Source organism: Condylura cristata, unplaced genomic scaffold (assembly GCF_000260355.1).
Source record: "Condylura cristata isolate star-nosed mole 26May11 unplaced genomic scaffold, ConCri1.0 scaffold00002, whole genome shotgun sequence".
NCBI classification, from domain to species: Eukaryota; Metazoa; Chordata; class Mammalia; order Eulipotyphla; family Talpidae; genus Condylura; species Condylura cristata.
Window position 1 is genome coordinate 24,509,964 of NW_004567103.1, and position 25,785 is coordinate 24,535,748.

General features: G+C 38.9%; 1 protein-coding gene across 1 annotated transcript; it reads left to right on the forward strand.

Annotated features, from left to right (window-relative positions):
• The first annotated feature begins 2,038 nt into the window (after positions 1-2,038).
• Positions 2,039-25,785, forward strand: SUMO1 (small ubiquitin-like modifier 1). The gene is made up of 5 exons (XM_004674381.2): positions 2,039-2,195; positions 17,370-17,444; positions 20,304-20,381; positions 22,532-22,603; positions 24,963-25,785. The coding sequence occupies exons 1-5, from the start codon at positions 2,184-2,186 to the stop codon at positions 25,029-25,031; spliced, it is 306 nt and encodes a 101-aa protein (XP_004674438.1). The 5' UTR covers positions 2,039-2,183; the 3' UTR covers positions 25,032-25,785.

Genomic DNA, 25,785 nt, shown 5'->3' on the forward strand with positions numbered 1-25,785 from the left:
AGAACATTTCGTCATCCTCTCCAAACTCTGTGTCCTTTAGCAGTCACTCCCTATTTCTCCAGCTTCCATTCCCAGTAGTATGCCTGAACAGTAGACCACTAACCTATTTTTGTCTTTAGAGATTTGTTTATTTTGGAAATGTCATATAAATTGAATCATACTGTGACTGTCCCCTTTCACATAGCATATTGTATTCACAGTTCATCCACGTTGTATGAGTACATCGTTCCCTTTTATGGCCTAAGAATATTAATTTGATGGACATTTGGGATATTTCTACCTTTTTGCTGTTATGCTTCTATGGACATTTGTACACATTTCTGCACATGTTTTTGTGTGGAAACATACATTTTCTTCGGTTTATACAGAGAAGTAAAATTGCTGGGTATTATAACTATGTTTAACAGATTGAGGACCTGCTAGAGTATCTTGCAAAGCATTTTATATGTCCAGTAGGGGGTATAAAGGTTCCAATCTCTCCATTTCTGTGTCAACACTTGTTATTTTCTGTCTTCTTGATTAGATATCCTAGTGGGTATCACGTGGTATCTCTTGTGCTTTTAAATTGCATTTTATGGATGACCTAATGATGTTGAGTCTTTCAATTCTCACTTGTTCATTTATATATCTTCTTTGATGAAATGTCTAGAATGCTTGTCCTTTTTATGACAGTTTTATGACAGAATTTTTTTATGACAGAATTATGACAGTTCTTTATGTATTCTGAATAGTAGGCCCTGTCAGATCTATTATTTTAAATGTTCTCTTCCATATGTTATGTCCTCTTCTTAATACAAGACAAGGTTTTTAATTTTAGTGGAGTCAAATTCATTTATTTTTCTTTGGTTGGTTGTGCTTTTAGTGTTATATCTAGAAAGACAATGCCTAATCTAAGGTCAAGAATATTTCTACCTTTCTTCTAAGAGATTTATAGTTTCAGTTATAACCTTTATGCCTTTGATCCAATTGTTTCCTTTTAATTCCTTGTAATCACTATGGCCCCCTAACTTTTCTGGAAACATACATTTTGATGCCAAAATTGTTTTTTTCATTTTTAGCTTTTAACAAAACCCCATGTAGTCTATTAACCAAATTTTCATCAACATTAAGGCTTGGGGCTGGGAGTTTAGGGAATAAAGTTCAAGAATGGAGTGAGAAAATAGGTAGGTTTAGTGATGTCTTAGGGTAATATCACTTGCTAATATAAAAATATATGTATTTGACCCAGCAATGCTAATCAATTGATCTCTTTTAAGTTAAAATTTTAAGTTGTTAGGTAGTGATTCAAATTCCTTTTGGGTGTGGGCGATCCAGTTATCTCAGTAATATTTATTGAAAAGTTTCATCACTGAAATTGTCTTGGCATTCTTGTGAGCGTTTATTGATTAGTTCTGTAATTTCAATTGTTTATATCCTTATCTTATGCCAGTAGACTATCGTATTTTATTGAAGAACTCATAGAAGGATCGGTCCTAAACTCAAATCAAAGAATCCCAGTATGTGAATTAGCTTCTTACCCTCCAACAGTTTCAGCAGCGGTCTTTTCCTGAGTAACTGTAAAGACTGTATCCAATGGGATGGTTGTTTTGCTCTTTTTATTTTTTTAATCAAGGTCATGTGTTTGTTGGTGAGAGGAGTGGTGGAAGAGAACTGGTTAAATAAAAATGTTAACTTAAGTAAGAAGAAGCGACATTCACTATAATTTACTTAGGGAGGTTTAGGAGCTAGGCCAGGAGGAGACAAAAGAAGTGTCTTGGCTCGGCGTTCAGAGACACGCAAGGTGTCGAAGAGGGAGGAGTCTGGGCGTTCTCTACAATTCCAAACTCCGGGACCGGAGACCCGGAACTCTCCCTCCTGGGGGGATGGGCACGAGTTGAGATGCAGGGCCAGGACCTCCGAGTCGCGGAGAAGACTTGTTAATTCACTCTCCGGAGCAGCAGCAACGCAATCCGGTGCCTCCCGCTTCCAGACTGCTCCCCCACCCGTTTTCCCGCCTCATCTTTCCTCTTTTCTCCAACCCTCCTCCCCCATGCGTACCGGAAGTGACGTGAGGCGTAGCGGAAGTCCCTCCAGCCGTGGTGTTGTGCTGTGGGGAAGAGAGACGGATTTGTAAACCCCGGAGCGAGGTTGTGCCTGCCCGAGGCCGCTGCTGTGCGGAGACCCGGGGTGAAGCCGCCGTCACCATGTCTGACCAGGTATGGGCCTCGGAGTCGTCCGATGGCGGTGGCCGGAGCCATCCTGGGCATGTCCGCCTGTCGCTCGGCTGGGGCCGGGGTGAAGGGGGGATGGAAAGGGGGGGAGGGGAGCGCAGAATGGGGGAGGGGGCGGCCAGTGGTAACTCGGCGGCGAGGGAGGGGAGTGGACTAGTGCTGGGGACGCTGGGGTCTGCCGCGGGCCTCCGGGAGCCGCCCTGCCCTTTTCAAGCTCGTTCATCACCTCTGTGCCCCAGCACCTCCGGTCGCGGCCTCCCTTAGGTCGCCCCCATTCTTTCTCCCGGGTCGACCAGGTGCAGAGCCCAGCTACCATCTCGCTAAAAGGGTCTCTGGGGAACCCCTCCTCCTCCCTCTCCGGAGGACTGATTGCAGAAGCAGGGCCCTAGGCCCGGGTTATGTAACGGGAGAAAAATCCCTGCCCGGGAGGATCCGTGGCCCGGAAAAGCTGGTGGACTCTTACTTTTTGGTTCTCTGTCTTTGGATAGCCTGGGAGTGGGGTTGTGGGGGCGAAGCGGGAGGGAGATGTTGTCTGGTGTTGCTGGGAACCTGGAAGGCTCTGCTTTCACGTCGGATTGCTGCTAGGGGCTGGCCGCCCCTGCTCTGCTCTGTTATTTTAAGTGTGGGGGTGCGGAGCTGTTGCCTCTCTTCTTGTACTTTCCCTTTTCTTACTCGGGATTGGTTCAGCAACTCTCCAGTTGTAAGAGAGCACTCAGAATAGCGAAGAAACAAAGTAGAGCAAGACGCTAGAGCAACAGAAACATTTAATCTGGGCATTAACCTTAAGATAACCGATACTCTTGAGGACAAGGGTAGAAAGACTTAATGTATGCAGAACAGTTGCAGATCGTTGCGGAAAGCTGCCTATTATGGGAAAGTGCTGCATCTCAGTGGTAATAGTAAGAATTTACTTGGGATATTCAGTCAATTAGGATTGTTCTATTTTCTGAGGTAAGTTTTTCTTTCTCATCCTTTTTTAGTCAGTCATGTTCATGGCCAGTTTTTGTTAGTCTTTTATTTTGTTTGCGCAGATGACTTTGACTTTTTAGAGGTATTTTAGGACCTTTTGTTTGTTTAGTGATACTTATCTAGAAAAATTTTCCATTGTGTTCTTGAACTTTAAAACTTAACACATTTATTCTCTTGACATTTAACCCAGTTTTGTATCACTTGGTAAGAGCAGGTGAGGCTTTTAAAGAGGAGTTTTATTGTGCAAAATGTACATTTATAGATTTTAAAACTCAGTCATAACCTAGATTAGCTTTGGATGGATGTTCTTACTAACAGTCTGGATTAATTCCCAAATTGGTATGGGAATGGTGCTATAAGTATCTCCCTGGATAGTTGTTTACTTGGCTACTAGGGAGGAAAGAACAGGTGTAAATGTTAGTTTCATCAGCATTTTATTTTGATGCTCAGAAGTGGCTAGGAAGCATGTTGAAATTTGCTGTAGTCTGATGAAAGAGCAGTTTACAGAAAGAATTATAAATTATAAAATTTATTGTTCCAGTTTGAAATCAGACCATTTAAGGAAGTCATGAAGGGCCAGAGGTTCTTGAGATTCTTTTTAGGAGATCCTCAAGACCAAACTGTTTCATGGTACTATTGGGACCTTATTTTTTTGTCTTTATCACTGTCTGCCCTCAGTATTCATTGGTGCTTTCTAACGATTAATATGGCCTGTTATATCACAGTAGATTGAAATGGAGCAGCAGATATGAAAATCCAGTTGCTTAACAGTAAGGCAGACAGTAAAGAGATTTGCAAAAAGTGCCACTTTTCACTGGCTTTGTTTTGGAAAATATCAATAAAAATAGTGCTTCTTCATATGTAGTGAGTTTATTGTTATTTTAAAGATTTACTGTTGTTTATTTATGCATACAAGAACTGGGGTGTAGGCCAGAGGTGGTGGAGGGGGATGATGGGATTCACCAGAGACAGTGGGGAGCAGAACAGACAGATCTACTGAAATACCCTGCTAAAGGGAGCAGTGGGCAAGACAAGAGATTTGCTGCTCCATGTGGGTTAGCTCCCTGGGCTGGGGATTGAACTCATGCTGCAGTGGCTGGTGATAGCTTGCTAGTGCTGAGACTTTAACCCCTCCATCACCAGGGATGCCCTAATGTTATTTTAGAGTGAATTAATATTAAAAATGTTTTTTAGGTTCACTATGGCATAATGTAAATCTCAGTAGATATACCGAAGCTAACACAAGCTTTAATGTATTTTAAGTAATTTTTAAGAGTATAAGTCCCCAGAACAAAATGTTTGTGCACTATTCTAGTCTGATTTACCAGCATCATGATTAGCATTTTTAAAAAAATATTTATTTGTGCATACAGAACTGGGGTACAGGCCAGAGGCTCAGGGGTGGCGAGAGGCTTCACCAGAGACATAGTAGGGAGCAGAACAGGCAGATCTATGAAGTACACTGCTGAGGGGAGCAGCGAGTGGGTCAGGAGAGGTCTGCCATGCCATGTGGTCACCTTCCTGGGCAGGGGGGAATCGAACATGCGGAAGTGGCTTTAGCTTCTTAGTGCTGTGCTTTAACCCGCTGCGCCACCAGGGAGGGCCTCAGCATCAAGATTAATAATCAGGAGCTGGGCCCTCCTTGGTGGCACAGCCAGTTAAAGCACTGCACTATGAAGCTAAAGCCGCTTCAGCACAATTTCAGTTCCCTGCCAGGGAGGTTCCCCACATGGTGCGGCAGACATCTCCTGATGCACAAACTGCTCCCCTCAGCGGTGTACTTCATCAATGGGCCTGGTCTACTCTGTCTCTGGTGAATCCTCTCACCACCCTACACCTCTGGCCTGTACACCAGTTCTACATGCATAAATAAATAATCAGGAGCTAGTACAATTTCGGTGCTAAAGATTTAAAGAGGTATGAAAATAAATTCTTGTGAGGTTCATGAACAACAGTAAGAATCTCAAGTTATTGCTATGTAATATCAGCAATATGAGACTGAACCACTACCTCCAAAAGACAGTCTTGATTTAAATCATTCTCTTTTACAGTGATGTGTTCTTGGTGGTAGCTCTCAGGAGGTTATTGTTAAGGTGTTAAAGTATTGAAATTGAGTAAAACTTGGTTGACATTAGAATCTTGCAAGACTTAACTTGTTAGACTTTCCATTTAGTAATAAAAAAGTGATTATTTTTAGAGATTGAGTGAAACACTATCTTATAATTTTAACAGTTCTAGAATTGGCCATTGGATTTGTGGACTGTTATTGAATAATTCTCTGAAACAGGTTCAAAACCTGAGGCTCTACAAATCCACTGAAGTCATATGGAGTGTTTGAGCATGGGATAAATATCTCTTTCCTCAAAAATGTTAAGAATTATCCTTTAAGTAATAACAGTTCTATTCTGGTGCTCTTCTTTAAATTAATCTCATTGTGAACAAAACTAAGCATTTATATAGATCTAGATGTGAAACCTGAAATGTAATATCAAATTGGTAAGGATAATTTGTAACAATCTTTTCCCTTTAATTCAAGTTCATAGCTCTTTTGTTTTGTTTTTTGTTTGTTTTCTATACTAAAATCATCAAAGCCATCAATCTAACAAGGTTTGTTTTTCCCTGCTGACCAGAGAGAGCTAGCGAGTGAGAGTGAGAGAGCAAAGGAGCAAACAAATGCTTTCCTTTTTTCTTTAGTCAGGAACTTGGAAGCATTATGTAATCCTGGTCATATATTGGTACCTAAAAGACTACCTCAAAACTTGGTGATTAAAACAACAGTTTTGTATTTCACTGGTAAATTTGCAATTTGGTTCGGATTCTATGAATTGGACTCATTATTTCTTGTTGGTGTTTTAGTCTTCTGCCAGATGGCATCCCTGAGTGGACTTACAGAATGGAGGACATCTTAGGGATTAGTGGACCTTTGATACAGCCCAGAATGTCTTCGATATTTGGTCAGGTCCAAAACATTCATTGATAACACTTGATTTGCACTAAGGAGGTCCTTAATATCCCTGCCAAGAAGTCCTTGAAATTTATTTTTTTTAAAGGAATTATTTATTCATGCATACAGAACTGGGGTACAGGCCAGAGGTGCAGGGGCAGTGAAAGGATTCACCAGAGACAGAGTGGGGAGCAGAACAGGCTGACTGAGGGAGTACACTGCTGAGGGGAGCAGCAGGTGGTAAGGAGAGGTCTTCGAGCTGTGGGATTGAACTCATACTGAAGTGGCTTTAGCTTCTTAGTGCTATGCTTTAACCTGGTGTGCCACTAGGGAGGGCCCCATCCTTGAAATTTAGTCCTATCACAAATATCCATGCTTAGAAAATGCCTCTGGGTTAAAATAGCCCATAAACTTTACTAATATTTTTAGTTTACAGGATTATTATATAAAAAATACTATCGTGTTTTCTTGGTCCCAATATTGTTGTCTGAGAATGCTAGGAGGTTATGCCATATGGGTTTAGGTAGATGGGTCAGGGTTTAAATCTTGCAGAAGAGCTGGATTTATATTAACTATGCTTACTTAGGATGTCCTAGAGAGATGAAAGGGACAAAAAGTTGATGGGATCTTGAGATGAGTGGTGCTTTAATATGTCACTGAGTATTTCACCTAATATGACTGGGTAGTTGGGTAAGGGTGGGATTTGAAAGGAGGATTTATATAGCTTGGTCAAACAGCTATGTAAAATGGCCAATGAAAATGTTGCCATAAAGACTTTATAGTATGTCTGACTTTTTCAAGAGGAAGGACGCGTGGCTCTTTTGGTGTAGACTAATGGTCTAGTGGGCATCTTAAAGAGGACCACATGTCCTATAAGGGACCCCACGGTATTCAGCCTTATGGCAGCTAAGTCTTAAGGTTTATAGAGACAGTGTTCCCAGAGAACCTAGGTGGAAACTGCAAGTCTTCTTGGGGGAACCTTCTGGGAGATTTATTCCAAGGCTAGGAAGTTACTTCTTTCCCTAGAGTAAATCACTAATGCTTTCCCAAATTCAAGGGAAAGACATTTAGAATTCATTTTAAAGTAGGAAGTGTAACAATTAAAAAATTTTTTTAAAAAGGTTTATGTATTTATTTATTCATACAGAATGGGTAAAGGTCAGAGGAGCAGGGGCGGTGAGAGGATTCACCAGAGACAGAGTGGGGAGCAGAACAGGCAGATTGACGAGGTACACTGCTGAGGGGAGCAGTGGGCAAGGCAGGAGAGGTCTGCCACGCCATATGGATCACCTCTAGGGCTGGGATTGAACTTGTAATGAAGAGTTGCAGCTAGCTTGCAGTGCTGCCGGTTAACCCCCTGGGCCACTAGGGAGGGCCCTACAGTTATTTGTAATCATGTTAATTGTATTCCTCCTGTCCAGAATTTCCCTTCAGTGTTCTTCATACCTATCTCACATTGTTGAGTTCGCTGTTATTTTGAGAGCAGGAGAATATAATGAATTGGGTAAACAATAAAATCTAGAATTGGGTATAATACTGTTTATATTATAGAATAACTGTTAAACTGTAGCTATGGTTTGAACATGTAATGATACATAAAATCAGTATTGCTTGCCCTGGGAGAGGAGTGATATATTCTATTGTATCTTCTCTCTGATGTGTGAGGTGCTGCTAATGGATGTTGCAAGCATAATAAAACATTTCAAAGAAGATGTCATCTAAACAATGTTAATAGTATTTGAAAACTGAATATATTGTTATGAATAGAATACTCATGAAGATTAGTTGGATAGTTCATATTTCAAAATTGTAAAACAGTTGTCAGATATGTTTTGACACCCTTTAGCCCACATGACAACTAGATTGTCTCTGAGGGTTACACTTACTTATGTGCCTTTGTTGAACTTCCTGCTTTTCAAGTGTCAGGAATCAGACTTTCTTTTAATATCTTTGTAAGTGTCTAGCACAGTGGCTGAAACTTAGTGAACATTTCTTTTGAGGAATGAGTGGTCAGATTCATCCATTTAACAAGTATTCAGTGACTATATGTTTGATCTCGGCCCTCAGTTTGAAAGGCTGTCTCAAAAACATTAGGCAGCAGATACTATTTTTCAATTTTCATATGTTGTTATAGGGAAGGGGTAGTTGTCACGGAGTGTTTTCCTTTTATGATGTTTCTGTATACCTTCTTATCTTTACTTCTATTAGCAATAGACCTGGTGACTATCTCCACTATGGAATCACTTACTACTTCTGTCCTGAAGGATTTTTATGGATAATTTTCTCAAGTCATTTAACATCCCATTTTGGAATTTTTTGAAAAAATTTTTTGGGGTAGAGAATTCTCTGACACTATGCTTCTAAAATGTCATGTGGTTAAATTCACACAGATTGCATTATTGAACACCTTAGTTTTACATGTAAAATTTTGGCTATTCCTGCAACATGATTCCTGTTTATTTAAAGACATGTTGTATTTGTTATACTTTTGTATTTTGACTACTCTTTTTCCATTCAGTTATCTTTACCGAACTACTGAGAATCAGAAAGAAAAGAAGTTCTGTTTTTTGGGCTCATAGTTCTCAAGATGTAGACCTAGTATTTTTAAAAGCTTTACTTAAAAGTAAAATTTACAGAAAGAAAAGTGCACATCAATGTGCAGTGGACTGAATTTTCACAAACTGATCACATTGTGTAGCCAGTATCCAGATAAGAACCATTCTCCTGGTGTCCCTGGTGGCATAGGGCCTAAGGCTCAGTGCTATCACCTCTGCAAGCTGATTTCTATCTTTGGACAGGGAGCTGACTCACATATGGAGTAGCAGACCTCTCCTGTTGTGCCCGCTGCTCCCTTTAGCAGTGTATTTCAGTAGGTCTGCCAATACATTACACACACACACACACACACACATCATTCTTTTAATTCAGATTATTTTTACCTGTTTTTATATATTTTATAAGTGGAGTAGTACTTGTACTGTTTCTGACTTTTTTTTTTTGCTCAGCATTCTTTGAAGATTTGTTCATGTCATTGCATGTATTTATATGTTGTTAAATCTTGTTGCCATATTACATTCCATTGTGTGACTGTACCACAAATTATTCCTTTTGTTTTTGATGCACAGGTAAGTAATTTTCTAGGACCTGCTTTAAATATAAACCAAATATTATTTGTATAATATCTCTTATATGTCAGTTTGATTGCTTTTGTACTGAATAAAAGACAGTTTAAGGTATAGTAGGTTAAAAAAATTTGCAGTTTTTCTTATAAACAAGAAATACAGATATAGTTAATGGCAGGCAGGGCAGCTTCATAATGCTTTCATGCTAAACAGAGGGTTACTTTGTATTTTTGTTTAAATCAGGAGAATGGATGGGGCAGAGAGAAAACAGTACACCGAAAGGAAGGTATGTTACCTTCTATCCCCTTAGTCAGCACTGTGTCCTGTGGCCATGAGAGATGCCTAGAAATGTTTTATAGCTGGGCAAATTTAGGCTTCCCTTTGTAAAGGAAGAAGGGGAAAAAAAGATTTCAGGTAGGTAATATGTTTGCCGTATCAAAATGTATATGCTGGTACTTTTGGATGATCATGTCAGTTTGATCCATGTTTTGTATAGGACCATTGTTTTGTCTCAGAGAATAGGGTCTATAAAACCCTATTTTCAGTTCTTGAAAAGTTTTATGTTGTATGTGCCTGTTAGTTTTTTTTTTTTTTTTAAAGGCTTATTTACTTATGCTTACAAGACCTAACGTGTAGGCCAGAGGTGCAGGGGGTGAGACGATTCAAAAGAGACAGAGTAGGGAGCAGAACAGGTGGATCTACTGAAATACAATGCTAAGGGGAGCAGTGGCAGACCAGAGGTCTTCTGCACCTTGTGGGTCAATTCCTGGCGGGGGATGGAACTCATGCTTCAGTGGCTACTGATAACTTGATAGTACTGACTTTAATCCCTGTGCCACCAGGAAGACCCTGTGCCTATTACTTTTTGTTTGCTTTTAAATAAATATGTAACTTTTCTCCTTCCTTTTTTTTAATTAAGATTTATTTACTTTTGCATACAGAACTGGGGTACAGGGCAGAGGTGTAGGGGGTGAGAGGATTCACCAGAGACAGAGTGGGGAGCAGAGCAGGCAGATTGATGAAGTACATGTGGAGGAAAGCAGCGGGCAGTTCAGGAGAGGTCTACCGCACTGTGTCCGTCAGTTCCCTGGCTGGGGATCAAACTTGTGCTGAAGCTACCGACTTTAGCTTTGTACGCCGAGCTTTAATCTGTTTAACCAGGGAGAGTCTGTGCCTATTAGTTTTTAACTACAATTCTGCAGTTGAATATAAATTCATAGAGTATCCAGTATCTTGGCAGCTTGATTCAAACCTCGGAAATTATAGATGTAAATGCTAAATACTGTCAGTTCTACAAATTTCTACTACTGTCTCGTTATGTTTGAACATAAAAATGAAAATGTGTTTGTATTTTTTGTGTTTTTAGAATTGTGATGCTTTCATTAAAATATGAGGGAGATAGATGAATTTGTAATTGAAGAGCTCCTATCTTATAATCTAAGAGGTATTGAGACTCTGTGGCTCAAGGGGTTGAAACACAGCACTGTAAAGCTGTCTGCAGCTTCTGCAGCTACTGTAGCATGAGTTCAATCTGCCAGGCCTGGGAGGTGACCCACATGGTACAGCAGACCTCTCCTGTCTCAGCAGCTGCTCTCCTCAGCAGTGTATTTCAGTCAGTCTGCCTGCTCTGTTCCCCACTCTGTCTCTGGTGAATCCTTTCCACACCTCTGGCCTGCACCCCAATTCTTGTATGCTATATCTTTAAAATATAAATCTAGTAAGTATTATCCAGTTTTAAAATCCCTGTTGAGCTTTCTTCATTCAGAAATAGAATGCTGTAGAATTTTGTAGTAACTACAGAAATTTTGGAAGATTGAATGCATTTTTGTGAAATGTTTATGAAAAGTTTTTTTTTTTAAAGATTTATTTATGTATACAGAACTGGGGTGCAGGGGTGGTGAGAGGCTTCACCAGAGACAGAGTGGGGAGCAGAACAGGCCGACTGACAAAGTACACTGCTAAGGGGGGCAGCAGGAGTGTCAGGAGAGGTCTGCCACGCCTTGTGGATCACCTCCAGGGCAGGGATCGAACTCATGCCAGGTGGCTTTAGCTTCTTAGTGCTGTGCTTTAACCTGCTGTCCCACCAGAGAGGGCCCTGTTTATGAAAACTTTTAATGTATTTGTAAATTTGCCCATGTACTCATCTTATTGCCTATCTTATTTAATTTACACAACCCTACTCCACTCTTTAATACACTATATTGATGCCAGTCCTATATATTATGTCATTAATCTGTAAATTTTTCAGTATGTATTTCTGAAAGAAGACTTCTTCTTTTAACATAGTTAGGATACTGTTACTACACCTTAAAAAATGAACAGAATATAAGATAGTAAAAGTATTCTTTGCTTTTGAGTTTTCCCAAATCCTCCCTCTTGCAGAAGAATGAATAGTCCTTATACAACTGGAAGTGACAGACTAGGGGTAGTTAAGTATGATTAAATTGTGTTGTCTGGCAACTCTGGTTGCCAGAGTACTTATTCTAAGCAAAGTTCTTATCCTTTTGACTTTGAAATGCTACCATAACAATCCTGTACGAATAATGAAGTTTATTTTCCTTTTCTGTTTCCAGACCCAACCATCTTGTATTTCTAGGCAGTTCCATTTATTTCTTGGAAAGTAGAGTTGATAGTGCCCAATTCCTGATAAATTTCTTTATGATTCCATTACCATGATTCTAGGATGAGTCTCTGAATGACATAGATCTGAAAATTGAGAGGTTTCCAGTTCTTTTTGATCTAGTACATACATTTAGTTCTTTTTGTTACCACTGTCTTCTGGGGGCTGTGTATTCTTTCCCGCCAAATCACCCAGCCCTCTCTGGGATTTTTTTATTTTCTTTTCTTTGATCATCTAGTGCCGACTGCTTTTTCTATTTTATAACTACTATGCCATGCCTTCTCTTATCAGTTGCTGTTTTTTTATAGGGGGAAAAAAGGCATGCAAAATACAGTGAGATTAGAGACAAACTTTTAACATTTTTGTCTTACATCTTCTCATTTCCAGACTAACTGACAAAGGGAAAAAAAAGAACACATGAAAAATTGGATGTCTGCATTAGGCACACATGAGACTGAAACAAGTGATGCAAATGACATCACTGTAGTGGTTCAGCGTTTGTTAGAAATCACAAAAATGGAGCAACAAGGGAAAATGGGGGGGTTAAAATCCAAGTTCTCATGTTGTTACAGGGCAGGGAAAGGGGCACCCCAAAACCTCCAAACTTGCCTGCTTTAAACTAGGTTCTGTCATCTGGCATCAAGACAAAACAGGTAAGACCTTTAATGGAAAGGAATTTTGTATGCAATACAGGAAAAACAGAACATGGTTTCTAAATCAAATACCCAAAGTTACCCATCCTCTAGTGGGTAAAAGTCCACCCAATGGGATTGGCCCAAAGAAAGACTTGAAAGCTCTCCACAAGTCTAAAGCCACCTGCTGGGAGGTACCCATAAAAAAGGGTCAGAAATTGGGAACCTCCCTGGTGACGCAACTGGTAAAGTACAGGACTATGAAGCTATCCGAAGTTACTGCAGCATGAGTTTGATTCCCCACCAGGGAGGTGACCCACATGGCATGGCAGACCTCTCCAGACCCACCTGCTGCGCCCCTCAGCAGCAGTGTATTTCAGTCTGCCTGTTCTGCTCCCGACTTTGTCTCTGGTGAATCCTCTCACCCTCCATACCTCGCCTGTATCCCAGTTCTTGTATGCATAAATAAATAAAAAAAGTTTTAAAGAAAAGGGTCAAAAATGGCTGTGTAACAGGGTGGTCCCCAGGAAAAGGGAGATGTTCCAGATTCCCTGCCCCATGTGGTCTGGGTCCTTTTCTCCTGAGGACTCCACCCAGTTATATAGCAGACAAGTCTGGAAGCAAAAGAGCAAAATCAAAATCAAGATAAAAGTTGTCATTGTTAACCTCCCCAGGGATCTCTCACCCACGTTTCACCCAGTCTGGTACCAAGAAACAAGAGCTGCTTCTTCATGTGTCTCTCAGCTCCATGTGCCTCCCTCAGGTCTTCTGACTTTCAGTCTGCTTCCTTCCAGAGTCATCTCTAGCTTTCTTCTCTCTGCTCAGCTCTACCCTCCTTTGGGTGGGGCAGGGAACCTTGAACCTCCCCTTTTCCTGGGACCACCCTGTACAATATGTTCCTTTTTTTAAATTTTAAAGATTTATTTATGTACACAAGCCAGAGGTGCAGGGATGGTGAGAGGATTCACCAAAGACAGTATGGGGAGCAGAACAGGCAGATATACTGAAATACACTACTGAGGGGAGCAGAAGACCAGATTGGGGAGGTCTGCTATACTATGTGGGTCACCTCCCTGGCCGGGGATCAAACTGGTGCTGCTGTGAATAGCTTCATAGTGCTGCACTTTAATACTTATGCCACAGGGAGAGCCCTGTATAGTATGCTCTTATGAAATTGAAGCAAATTATCTCATTCCTATGACTATAAAAGACTGAAGGACTTTTTGTTTGGATTACTGTGCAAAGAAATATGACAAATGAAAAAGATTTTGTGGCATGATGTAGGAAATATTTTTCACCTTAGTTCAAAACAGGCATTATATAATTGCTTAATATTTTTCTAGCACTCCAATGATTATAAAGATGTAAAAACTTCTGCCATATATCCCTTGTAAACTTGTAGGGGAGAAAACATACAAAGCTGTCACAGAACACATAGATTTTTTTTTGTTTATTAAACCATGTGATGCGCTTGACTAGAAACAAAGATTATATATAAGGCATGCAACAAGAACTCAATTTGGTGTGATACAAATATACAAACAATACACACACACACAAACACACACACATATTTGTCTGTATATATAAAAGAGAGACCAATCCTGTATTGCTTGGCAGGGATCTGCTAACACATGAATCACCATTGTATGTCAGTTAAGCGGCTTGAACTTAACCTTGAATATGTTCTGGGCTGATCAGATTGCATTTTAGACAGATGACTCTGGTGGTAGATTTGGAGAATTAACTGAAGGCAGCCAGTCTTTAGCATCTGATATGCTATTGGAATAATATTAATTAACAACAGGTGCCTGAACTAAAGCAGTGGAAGGGAGAAAATGGGATACAGACTTGAGAATTGTCAGAATGATGAATAATTAAATATGAGATGAAGAGAGGGAGAGGAACCAGTGATGACCCCTGAGTTTTCTCTTGTGGCCCATTGAGTGTGATAACCATTTGTGGTAATTTGGAATCCAGGAGGTGTTGTAATTTTTTTTGGTTTTCAGGAAGAGGAATTTCACACAAACAGGAGTTAGAACAAATGCATTCCATTTTGGACATTTACATTGAGGTGCCTGGGGGACTTCAAATGGAGATATTCAAGCACTTGGGTAAATGAGGTCAAACTCAGAAAAATTATCAGGTTGGAGAGAATGATGGTGAGTCATTGGTACCTAAGAGGTAGTTGGAATCAAGGGTCACCCAGGGAGATAAAGAAAAAAAGCAGAGGATTGAAGGCACAGAATTGCCAGCATTTAAGGAAATGACCAAGATGAGAGAATGGAATCTTGAAAACCAAATGTGGAGAGATTTGAAGGAAGAAGTCATTGTATAGGAGCAGAAATATGAAACTGAATTTAGTGATGAGAGTTGAATTGGTAATCTTAGCAAGAAGTGTCAAGTGGAATGGGGACTGTAAGCCAAGTGTATTGGGTTGTATAACTCTTTATAAGAATTTCACTGTGAAGACAAAAGATGAGGACAATGACTAGAGGAGATGGACAAAGAGGAGTATTTTAAAATGAGGACAAATGCTATGAAAGGTATGAAAAAATTGTAAATAGGAGCATCAAAGGGAAATATTAATCTCAGTCGAAATGTTAAGTTACACTGTTGTTCAGAGATCGTGGGGTGGATTTCTGTGAAATGATTTCAGGAGAAGTGAGGAAGGCTAGATAAAGGAAGTGGATGGGGAGCATGAAGGCTGAAGAATGCTAGTAGACATATTTGGGGAACAGCAAATAGACCAGTTAACCAAATCCTCAGATTGTAAAACAGATGGTAGGAGAAGAATAAGAATTGAACTCTTGGGAATGGAGGATCTGAATGTAGTGTGTGCAGTTCTAGGCCTTAAAAGTGCTGGAAGCTAGTAATGCCTCCTGATGGGATAGCGCAGTGAAGCTGTGCTTTAGAGAGTCTGAAGTGCTGTGAACAGTGGGTTGGAGGAGGGGAAGAACTCTTTAGGAACTAGGGATCACATCGTTCCCCTTGTACAGATGCACTACTGCTGAAGGGGGTGGGAGGACTGCTTACCTTCTTTGTGCTAACTAAACACATTCCTAACACCCCCTTTTCCAGGTCAAAAAGAACCTTGCGGCTTGGTTGCTGTATATAGCCCTTCACTGCAAGGAATAAACTGTGCTTACCCTCTAGATAGTTAAAGGAAGAAGTAACTGTTTACTATGAATACAAATTCATAGAATCTTGGTGGTGAGATACATTTTAAGATAGTTTTCTAGTTTTTGGGTGGAATACTATCTTACTAAAGAAGGTTAATCTTGTCTGCTGCCATAATATGTGGTAGTTGGCAAATGTTGAACCAAATGCAGAAAGAAAAATAGGCAAGGATTCACACTAAGTCAGACTGTTTCAGTAGTCTTTATCTTAATATTAAAAGTGATCTCCAATTTAATATGTCGTTAATTTTTTAAAAAGATATGTTTATTTATGCATACAAGTACTGGGGTACAGGCCAGAGGTGTGAGGGTTGAAAGGATTCACCAGAGACAGAGTGGGGAGCAGAACAGGCAGACTGACTGAAATTCACTGCTGATGGGAGCAGTGGGTGCGACCGGAGAGGTCTTTTGCACCTATGGGTTAGCTCCCTGACTGAGGAGGATTGAAGCTGTACAGCAGTGGCTGCTGATAGCTTCAGTGCTGAGATTTAACCCTTTGTGCCATCAGGAAGGCCCTTATGTAAAATTTTATGTAATGCTTCAAATAGTCTAAAATAATAAATGTCATGAAACTGGCTTGTTCTAAAGTGTATAAAACTTGACTAAAGTACACTACTTGATTTTCCTTCTTAAGTAGACTTTGCTCAAGTTGATATTAGTTTACACTTTTTAGTATAGCTTTTTTTTTTTTTTTTTTTTTTAGTACAGTTTGTGATTGGAACCGTTAACTTCTCATGATAGGATGTGAGAAGATACTCTTGGGGGCCTTCTTTGGTGGCGCAGCAGGTTGGAGCGCTGCATTGCAAAGCTAACTCAACCCAAGGTTGTTTCAGTGCAAGTTCGATCCCTGCCCCGGAGGTGACCTACGTGACAGAGCAGACTTCTCCTGTCTCGCCCTCTGATCCCCTCAGCAGTGTACTATGTAGATCTGCCTGTTCTGCTTCCCACTCAGTCTTTGGGGAATCTTCTCTCCAATCCAGTACCTCTGACCTGTACCCCATTTCTGTATGTATAAATAAAATCTTTTTTTTTTTTAAAAAAAGAGAAAACACTCTTGGATTTGGAATGTTTGGTTAAAATTTCATGAAGACGAACTTCTTTCACTGAAAAAGTTGACTATAGGCTAGTAGTATTTAGGCTGTTGTTTGGCCCAGGAATCTTAGTACCACCAGGTTACTTGTTAAGATAGGCAAATTATAGTTCTGCTGAATTAAGCAGACCACTTTTCTTGATCTAATCTAGTGAACTGATGCTTGGGATTATAGTTGATTTAAGGATATTTTATGCTTAATTTCCTGGCAAGAGGAGATAAATACCCTTTGTATTTTCTTTTTAAAAAAGATTTATTTATTTATACATACAAAACTGGGGTATAGGCCAGAGGTGCTGGGTTAAGAGGATTCACCAGAGACAGAGCAGGGAGCAGAACAGGAAGAATGACTGAAACACACTGCTGAAGGGAGCAGTAGGCGGGTCTGTAGAGGTCTGCCACGCCATATGGGTCACCTCCCTGGCGAACTTGTGTTGCAGTGGCAGTGATAGCTTCATAGTGCTATGCTTTTAACCTGTGGTGCCACCACAAAATGCCCTTTGTATTTTCAAGTACAGATTTTGTACTCTGAGTGAAAGTAATGGGTACTTATAAGTGAGTAATTAAAATAGTTAAATTTAACTAAATTTACTTTTCCTTTAGGAGGCAAAACCTTCAACTGAGGACTTGGGGGATAAGAAGGAAGGAGAATACATTAAACTCAAAGTTATTGGTCAGGTAAGTTTCATTTTTTTTTTCCCTTTCATTTGTGAATAATTCCTGATGTACAAAAATTACATAAGGAAGACAAAATGGCATTTTACTTACTATTAATACGCCTGTTGGAGGAAGATGATGTGGGTATCATTTTTTAAATTGTCAGTACCTCTGAAATTATGCTAATATGTGTGCACTTACTCTATTGTCCCTCTGTGCCCATTTGTAATTGGTTGGCACCCAAAGCTTCTTGGTGGTGGCGGCAGGGGGTAGCCAGCCCCACTACACCTAAAAGGATTAAGAAACACATCTGAGACCACAGCAAAGCCCAAGATCCCATGAAGGCTGACCATCATTTGCTTGTATTTTGCATTGTTTCTACCACCCAGATGTTTTCTCCTAAGTTACTAGTGTTTGGTTAGAAAGAGATGGAAGAAAAGGATTGATGTTACAGTCTGGTCTGGTTTGCATTTGTAGAGAAAGAAGAGAGTAAGTAAGAAAATCATGGTTTTTTTTTTGTGTGTGTATGTGTAAATATTGGTAGGATAGGAGAAAGGAAACGAGGGTCTTAGATTTTCAAAAAATTCTGTTCCTTTTTAGAAAGATTTATTTTAATTATGCACACAAGAGCTGTAGTGGAGGCCAGAGGTGCCAGTGGTTGTGGTGGAAAGAGGGGGTGAGAGGATTCACCAGAGACAGTGGAAAGCAGAGCAGGCATATCTACTGAAATACACTGCTGAGGGGAGCAGTGGCTGACACAAGAGAGGTCTGCTGTGCAATGTGGGTCACTTCCCTGGCTGGGATCTATCTCATGCTGCAGAGGCTGTGGATAGCTTCATATTGCTGTGTTTTAACTCCTTGCGCCATCAGGAAGGCCCAAATTCTGTGCTTTTACAGTGGTGGTGAAATAAACTCATCTAGTAGTTATTCTTCTGAGAAGAGTAAGGAGGTGTATCTCTCCCCTTTGAGCCAAACCTTTTCTTTCTATGACAAAGCATAAATTATGGATACCAGATAATAAGGTGGTAGTCAGGAATCCTGAAAAGACTGTGAGAGGCTTATATTCTTTCTTAGGAGGTGAAAGATGGGGTGTTTTTAGCTGTCTCTGGAACCTAAAACAAACAAACAAACATGAGTTAAATACCATGGAAAGGAGTCAGGAACAAATCTAAATCATTGGAGTGGCACAAGGGGTTATGTTTCAGCACTAGGAAGCTATCTCTTCTCAGCCACTGCAGCATGAGTGTGATCCCCTGCCAGGGAGCTGGTCCACATGGCACAGCAGACCTCTCCTGTCTCTCCTGCTGCTCTCAGCAGTGTATTTCAGTAGATCTGCCTGTTCTGTTCCCTATTCTGTCTCTGGTGAATCTTCTCATCCCCTCCCCCACCCCCCCAACCCCCGCACCTCTGACTTGTACCCCAGTTCTTGTATGTATAAATAAATGAATCTTAAATTACTATCTTACTGGCTTAGAGTGATTAGAATTTAAAAGAGCTACCTTATTTATGCAGAAATTTTGAATTTTAATGTAGAGTTTGGAAAGTTTATGCAGCACTTGAAAGTATAGTCCATTCAGGAACTGAGAAAAGAGAATTACTGATTTGTGGGTGTTCTTTATATTTTCTTAATTTTTCATATCTGTGATAGGTGTTCTATTTTCCTTCACTCTCTTTTTAACTCATTTGTGGTGCTTTGTTTTATTAATTCAACTTTAACGATCTTTTGTTAATGGTTCCCAGGTTACAATCTTGATTTATAGCAAGTATTTTCTAATGTCAAGATTAGGGGGAAAAATTGTCTCTTACAAGAAAATTTTTTTAAAAAAAGTTAGCTCTTCTACAGGAGTATAACGGACCAGGCGAGAAAATAACAATGAGCAGCTATATACCAGAGGAATTTTATGGGGGGTAAGGGGTGGGGAATGGGATCAGAAACAATGGGGGGAGGGAAATGCACTGGACTATGGTGATGGCCCATGGGTGATTTGGTGATGGGAAACCCAAGGGGGTTACAACTGAGATGGAAAAATGCACAAAAAAATGATGTAAAAATATCCTATTATATTATTAAAAAAAGTTAGCTCTTTTATTTATCTGGAAGTGATGTGTTAGTATAGTTGTGAGGTATGCTTTTAAAATTTTATGTTTGTGAAATTATCCATTGGGAAAAATCTTGGTTTTTCTTATAGTCAAAAGGTACTATAAATGTGCAACTTCCTCTAATAGACATTTGTGAATATGATGTGTGATCATAAATACTGGTTTTGACATTTTGCAGTATGGAAGTGCCTTTTTTTTTTCCTTTTCTGATGGTTGCTTGATATTTTGCTTGATAATCAGAAGGAAGAATCTATTGTCTCATAAGCCAATTCAATTGATTCAGGTTCTTTTCAGTTTAAGTGAGAAAAACCAGACTGTAGGAGGACTTTTCATAGTAGGAATAAATTTCTCAGTTTGTTATTTTATGGTATATTTTTCTCTCTTGGTTTCACCACTTTTAGAGATGCCTGTTTATGTGTGGGAGATACTTTTTTGTTTTGAGTTGCTTTGAAGAGGATCTGGTTTGTGATAGTTTATTTTGAAAATTGGATGGACATGAAATTAAGAAGGAATGTGTTCTTTGACATAGATGCTTCCACTTCTGGTTTTAACATGTACAAATTACCTTCATATTTTTTATTAGGTTTCTTTTGAAATGAGTATACAGGAGCTTTGTGGATGTAGTAAAACCTGTGTGGAAGCTAAAAAGCATATTTTAGTAGGATATGAGTGACAAAGTTTATAATTGTCTTGTTAGCATACAGAGTATTAAATAATTTGGTTCAAGCAAAGCATATAGTTTACATAAAGCGGGATACTTTTCTTCTTTTATCTCCTTAGGATAGCAGTGAGATTCACTTCAAAGTGAAAATGACGACACATCTCAAGAAACTTAAAGAATCGTACTGTCAAAGACAGGTTTGTTATTTTATATTATTATGGTATGTTATTGAATACAGTGCTGTATGTGTCATTAATTTTTCTTTTAAGGAAGATTTGTCAGAAAAGAATGACCTTTGACTATTCTCACTGTTAGCAAGCTCCGTTTATACTCCATTTCATTGCTTTTACCCCTTTATGGCCTGTGTCAAAATTTATTCTTAAGATGTGTGAAATTATTTTGAAAGTAACTCAGATTTGTAAAGGTAGGTATGTAAATGTCTCTCCATGGCTCACCAGTATATCAGTAAAGGCAATTTGTTTGGGTGATAACCATGAAATTACCAGTTTCTAACCATGGGTGTTTAGCCATATGTTAAGTTTAAGTATGTATATTATTAGTTTATTTTTGTACTAATGATCACTATTAATTACATCCTATATTTTTAACATCAAGGAATTTTCTATCCTTGGCTTTGGTGGCCAGGGCCTCCTTGATGGCATAGGGGTCAAGACTCAATACTATCATCTCTGTGGCCTGAGTTTGATTCCCAGGGAGCTAACCCATACGTGGTGTAGCAGACCTTTCCTGTCTCACCCGCTGCTCCCCTCAACAGTGTATTTTAGTAGATTTGTCTGTTCTGCTCCCATTCTGTCTCTGATGAATCCTTTTACCATCCCCTGTACCACACCTCTGGCCTACATCCTTGTTTTTCTATGGAAAAAAAAAAAGAAATCTTATATCTAATATATTAGTAAATCCCCACAGATTCTGGTCTTTGTGAACTAGATCATTAGCTTAGTAACTAGATCAATAACTAGCTCCATTCTGCTTGTATTCAAATCTGGGCTCTATCTTTGGTCTCACTGCAGGACAAGTTGTATATCTTGCTTCCATGTTAGTAAAATGAGATTTTACAGTTCTTACCTCATGAAGATGAAATAAGATGACCCACAGAAAGCTTTTAATGTTAAGCCCTAAAAGAGCTCAATAAATGTTACCTATTATCATTATTGATAAAATAGAACTTTTAATAAATGCAATTGGAGTTTGTATGTGTAGGGACAGCCAAGCTATCTTGTGATAATTGAACTATATTAAATAATGAACTATAATGTAAAATTAACTCGGGTATTACAGGTTTTACTTTTTAGAAGGTTTACTTTTTACAAATTTAAATTTTTGACTGACATAAAAATTGCTTTTGCCGGAAGAGATCACCGGGATAAGTAACACAATAAACATTTGTCTCCTCTCATTTTGATATTGTTAAAAGTCAGATCTTAAAAATTTGGATTCGACTAACTCACATTTTAATACTGATGGGAACTAAATTGATGAGGTTCACCAGATAAAGGAGCATATTGGATTCTCACTTACATTGCTGTAGGACTTAGCAGCATTGCAATTTAATTATCACAACTCTGAAGGAAGGTAGTCTTTCACTCTACTATAGACTAGGGTGTTGATTATAGAGGGAAAACTGCAAAACCAAAGAGGCAAATCACAGGACTGTAGTGAAAACTATACTTTGGTCAGAATTGAAGGTACTAGGTTTAAGGAGATCATGAAACTATGACATTAATTTAGAATCATTTGCAGAGTGGTTATTACATTATAAAACATTGAAATGTTTTAATGTCTTTTATGATACTTACAGTGCTATTGATGCTGTTCAGAGTTTACTGTAATTTATGTTGCTAGCTACTGTGCTTTAGCCAAATATCTATGATTTCATGTTTAAAATCAGTTTTGTTTATACAGTTTTGCTTGAAGATTAGTGAGAATACTCTCCCAGTTTCTGATTTTATCCTTACTATAGGTTTACAGATTTAAGAAGTTGCACAGAATAGTGATTAAGAGTATAAGCTTAGGAACACGTTTGAAGTATTGACTAGCTTGTACCCACTCTAAGCCTTAGATTCCTAGCTCTAAGATGAGAAAGTGTTAATACCTACCTTCCAGGATTGTTGTACGTATTTATGATTGCATATGTAAAATATTTGGCACAGTGATACATATTTGATATTCAGTAAATGCTGATTATGGTATAATAAACTGTCTAGTTTTATGTTCTTTGTATTTTGTTGAAGCTTTCATGTTTGCTTTTTGTGCATCAAAATTCCCTTTATCTCTTCTAAGATTTGTGTGTGTATATATATATGTATGTGTTTTTTTACCTTTTTAGGGAGTTCCAATGAATTCACTCAGGTTTCTCTTTGAAGGTCAGAGAATTGCTGATAATCACACTCCAAAAGAAGTGAGTATAATTTCTAAGTCAAGAAAAACTTTGAATTCTGCATGAATTTTTTAATTTATTAGTAGCAAACTTTTTTTTTTTTTAAACTGTCTGTTGTGTTTATCAAGGTAATATTGCTTTACAGCACTGTGTGTCTTTTAGGGGTATAGGTTCTTCACATTTCTACAAATATATGTTACAACACCAGTAGTACTATAGAACATTGAGCCCTCCGAACCCCTTTACTCCCCATTCACCTCTGGTATCCTCAGGTTTGCAATTGTATTTCTGGGGTTTGTTTGGTTTGGATTTGTCTGTTCTTTTGTTTATTTATATTCCACATAGGAGTGAAATCATATGGTATTTGAAAATACTGGCTTTCAAACAACTTATAAATGTTTCCAAAAAATAAATTAGTATTTAGTACATTGTGCCTTTACTGAAATATACTTGTGGGATGATAGATGAGTAGACAGTAAGTTAACAATTATTTTACTACAATAGTCTATTGAAGGATATCTTTCTTTCCAGAGAACTCTTAAAAAATAAGCCAAGCTGGGCCTCCTTTTTATAAATGCATCATTTCCTGCTAATCTTACCTATGCTTTAATTTTTTTCTCCCTCTCACCAGAATTGATACCAGAAGAACTAGGGAACTATCATATAGAGTTGTAGAGGATTAATTTATATCATGTATACAGACTTGGCAAAGTATAGTTTTTCAAAAGTAGACAAAATAATGCTATAAACCTAAGAGAATCTAGTGATACACTCTTTTAGAGCTTTCCTATAACAATGGACCTGATGAGTTTTAACGACAAATGGAAATATTATGGTAACAAACTACTAAAAAACCTTCATGCTTAATTTACAGCAGCACTATTTACAATAGCCAAGAAATCGAAACAGCCAAGATATCGAAACAACCTAAGTGCCCTAAATAGATGAATGGATCAAAAAGATGTGGTATATATACCGAATGGAATATTACTTAGCAATCAAAATAGATAAGTCCTTGTCATTTGCAGCAACTTGTACGGAGCTGGAAAGACTCTGATAAGCTAAAAGGAGAACGATAAATACTGGATGGTGTCCCTTTATATAGAACAGAGCTAAGCTAAACAAAGGATCCTACTGACTTATTTCACTTAACATTATCTCCTGCAGTTACATGTTCTGTAAAAGGTTTTTTTTTTTAAGGAGTTATTTATTTATGCATACAAGGTCTGGGTGCAGTACAGAGGTGCAGAGATGAGAGGATTCACCAGAGCCAGAGTGGGGAGCAGAACAAGGCAGATTGACTGAAATACGCTGCTGAGAGGACCAATGGGTGAGACGGGAGAGGTCTGCCGTGCCATATGGGTCACCTCCCTGGCCAGGGATTGAATTTATGCTGCAGTGGCTGCGGACAGCTCCATATTGCTGACTCTTAATCTGGATGTCACCAGGGAGGCCCCTGTAAGAGTTATTTTTAAAAGGCCCCCTTTTTGTTTTCCTGCAAACTTTGAAGGGATGGCTTGAAAAATCTACTTTTTAAAACTGGAGATGATGAATGAGAGTCAATTATAGATACCTTTTCTGTATTAAGGGTGGTCATTATCAAAGAAAATTTTATTATGTCAGAGATCACAAAATAAACCACTTTAGAAATAAATTGTAGTGGGCCCTTCCTGGTGGCACAACAGTTTGCTTAAAGTATACCACTGCAAGCAAGCTGCAGCCACTTCAGTGCGAGTTCAGTCCCAAGCCTTGGAGGTGACCCACATGGCACGGCAGACCTCTCCTGACCTGCCCACTGCTCCCCTCTATAGTGTACTTTGTCCGTTTGACTGTTCTGCTCCTCTGTCTGCCAAAAGTACCTTAAATTTTAAGGTTTTATTATATAGTGAATAAATTAGGAAGTAAAATTAATGTAGTGTAAAGATGACTTCATAGAAGAATCAGGAGAGACGTACCTCTCTCTATTCTTTAAAGTAAACAGGCTTCTTTTAGAAGAGTGTAACTGTGGATCATTATATTGTCTTGTACTTTTAAAAAATAATGGCCACATAATTAATTATAGCCGATTTAAAAAGTAGTGCTTGGGGGCCTCCCTGGTAACTCAGGGGTAAAAGTCATTGCCAGTCACAGCAGCATGAGTTCTAACCCACATGGCACCCACATGGCAGGACCTCTCCTGTCTCACCCCCACTACCCACCCCACGCAGTGTATTTTCAGTAAATCTGTGTGTTCTGTTTTCCACTCTGTCTCTGGTGAATCCTTTTCCGCCCTTCCTCTTGTGGCCTGTACCCCCAGTTCTTATATGCAAAAATAAATAAAAAATAAATCTTTAAAAAAAATAGTGCCTTTATATCCTAACATTTTTCTTTTCTCTTACAGCTGGGAATGGAGGAAGAAGATGTGATTGAAGTTTATCAGGAACAAACAGGGGGTCATTCAAAGGTTTAGATATTCTTTTTATTTTTTTTTTCTTTTCCCTTAATCCTTTTTTATTTTTAAAAATAGTTCTTTTGTAATGTGGTGTTCAAAACAGAATTGAAAACTGGCACCCCATCTCTTTAAAACACCTGGTAATTTGAATTTTAGTGCCCATTCATTATTGTTTGTTTTCATTGTGCTGATTTTTGGTGATCAAACCTCAGCCCCCTTCATATTGCCCTCTCCTTTAAAAAAAAAATTACACGTGTGTACAGAGAGGCCACCTTTTCCAGGACTGTTCATTTTCAGGCTTGTGATAAATAAGATCGCCCGACGTGAGTGTTCATGATGACTTTCCAATTAGCCCTGAAGTTCTAGCAGGTGATTACTTCACTCCTGGACTGTGACTTTCAGTGGGAGATGGAAGTTTTTCAGAGAACTGAACTGAGGAAAATGACCTTTCTTTAACTTGAAGCTACTTTTAAAGTTTGAGGGTCCTGGACCAAAAGAAGAGGAATATCAGGTTGGCGATAACAGATGTGGTGAGAATAATGACTAACTCCAAAGCTGGCTTCACTGAAGAGAAAGCATTTTAAGATTAAAGAACAATCTTATCAGAAGATCCCAGAAAAGTTTTCATTAGCAGTTAAAAGTTATTCATGCAGAAGTGTATGCAGCAGAACACTGCTCTTTTGATTTTATTTGTACTCTTTGGCCTGGGATATGGGTTTTAAATGGACATTGTACCAACTTCATTAAAATAAACAAAATATTTGTAAAAATC

Excerpts from the sequence above, each read along its gene's own strand:
- SUMO1 (XM_004674381.2), top strand. Across the intron at positions 20,382-22,531 it reads AATCGTACTGTCAAAGACAG|GGAGTTCCAATGAATTCACT; the intron begins GTTTGTTATTTT and ends TTACCTTTTTAG. Across the intron at positions 22,604-24,962 it reads ATAATCACACTCCAAAAGAA|CTGGGAATGGAGGAAGAAGA; the intron begins GTGAGTATAATT and ends TTTCTCTTACAG.